The sequence below is a fragment of the Triticum dicoccoides genome, chromosome 4A (genome assembly GCF_002162155.2).
Source record: "Triticum dicoccoides isolate Atlit2015 ecotype Zavitan chromosome 4A, WEW_v2.0, whole genome shotgun sequence".
Taxonomy (NCBI): Eukaryota; Viridiplantae; Streptophyta; class Magnoliopsida; order Poales; family Poaceae; genus Triticum; species Triticum dicoccoides.
Genome location: NC_041386.1, coordinates 624,522,613 through 624,524,523, shown reverse-complemented (window position 1 = coordinate 624,524,523; position 1,911 = coordinate 624,522,613). Strand labels below are relative to the sequence as shown.

General features: G+C 53.3%; 1 protein-coding gene across 3 annotated transcripts in view; it reads left to right on the top strand.

Moving 5' to 3' along the window:
- The first annotated feature begins 285 nt into the window (after positions 1-285).
- The window catches only part of LOC119287462, a 2,195-nt gene continuing 569 nt past the window's right edge, over positions 286-1,911 (top strand). For 2 of the 3 annotated variants that reach the window (XM_037567014.1, XM_037567013.1), the window contains exon 1: positions 286-1,492. In XM_037567014.1, the coding sequence (XP_037422911.1) occupies positions 311-1,492 (1,182 nt within the window). In that variant the 5' untranslated portion in view covers positions 286-310. Of the gene's footprint in view, positions 1,511-1,911 lie in introns of all 3 variants that reach the window. The other variant, XM_037567012.1, reaches the window with a different exon arrangement.

Here is a 1,911-nt window from a genome sequence, read left to right as displayed (position 1 = left end):
CGGTGGTGGTCGGGTATGGTCGACGGCGGGGTTGGGCGCGTTGGCCGTGGCGGGAGGGGGGTCAGTGAGTGAATTAGTGGGAATGGACGGACAAGCTAGAAGAGGACAACATTAGAGCATTGTAGGCGTGACCTCGCCGATGCAAATTTGGGTTGAAAATGATCTTGGCGAAAAAAAAGAAGAGAAAGAATTGTAGACATCCGTTTGTTTGCTTCGTGGACACGAACGGACCAAATGGGTCGTTGGAGTTGACCGCACTGGCCGTTCCCAATTCCGGGTCCGCCGTCGCCAGTCGCCACCGCCGCCGACCATGGCCTCCCCGCCCTCCCCACCGCCGCCGCCCGCTCCCACCACCATATTCGATCTCGGCGACGACCTCCTCCGCGAGATCTTCCTCCGCCTCCCCGCCCTCCCGACCCTCGTCCGCGCCGCCTGCGCCTGCCGCGCCTTCCGCCGCGCTGCCCGCACGTTCCCCTCCTTCCGCCGCAGCTTCCGCGAGCGCCACGCGCCGCCCGTGCTCGCGCTCTTCCTCGAGCCCAACATGGAGGTCGTCCCGCTCCACCCCTGCCCCTGGCGCCGCCGCGACCCGGACCTCGTCGCCGCCGATTTCTTTGACGTCCGCCACGGCGACGCCCTCTCCTCCGGGTGGAAGATCAATTCCGAGACTCCTAGCTCCGGCGGCTACCTCATCCTCGACAACTGGAGCGAGGGCGCTCAGCGGGTAGCCGCCTACAGCCCGCTGACGCAGGTCCTGGATCTGTTCCTCGATCTGCCGCCGGTGGGAAAGATCTACCTTGAATTCTACACGCTCCTCCCCGAAGACGGCCGGAGGCCGTCCCACGTGGTCTGTGTGCGTGTAGACGGCCAACGGGCGGAGCGCGCCGCCGTCTTCTCATCGGACACCATGGAGTGGCAAATTTTCCCAGAGACTACGCTGCAGCTGACTGTATCTGACAGGCTCAGGGCCAGCGGAGTGGTCCATGGGCTCGTTTACTGGAGAGGCTGGATGCATGACCAAATTGTTGTGCTCGAAACCATGACCTTTCAGTTCTCCCTGATTGATCTGCCGACGCCTTTGAAACCGGAGTTGGGTGAATCTACATATAAGCTTGGTGAGACCAAGGATGGGAAGCTCTGCATCGTAGATATAAAGGATAACACCATTGTTTCTTGGTTCCTGGACAATGGCAGTGTCCTCAACAGCTGGATTACGTACAAGAATTTCCCATTGCGCCCAATTGTTAGGGAGCTCACTGGGTGCTCAATGGAGGAAGAGGATTATTGTAATGTCAATGTGGACCTTGTGGCAGTTATCGATGGCTTTGTCTACCTCTGTATTTTCTACCTCAAGGACACAGAATATCGTGAGCTGTACCTGTCAATATGCCTGGAAACATCAGATATGTGCAAGCTCTATAATGGTGCATATCGGCATAATGAGGCGGCTCATCCCTATGTCATGGCATGGCCTCCCTCTTTGGTACAAAGCAAGGTGAGCCTGTGCTTATATGTAAGAGTTTCTTCCAGTGCCTTGTTCATAGATAATATGCTGTTATGTAACTTAAAGGCATTGGATTATTGTGTTGTGAAAGGCCACTGCCTGATTCTTATCTCAATTTTAAACAGTAGCATGTCTGATTTGCCTAGACCATATTATAAGAATTTGATTGCAGGTTTTATATTAGTGCACAGAAGGAATACTTTAAATTTTAGCATGCGTAGCAGATTATGTGATATCTGAACCTCTTGACAGGCCGCTCAAATGAGGATGCAATACTCTAAATTTTAACATTAACATTGGTTTATCGTGTTCTGAACGGCTGGTATCGACTCTTATCTTAAGTTTAAACATGTTTGATTTGTATGAATCATGTTACAAAAATTCGTTTGCAGATTGTTTGTTAGTAGTAC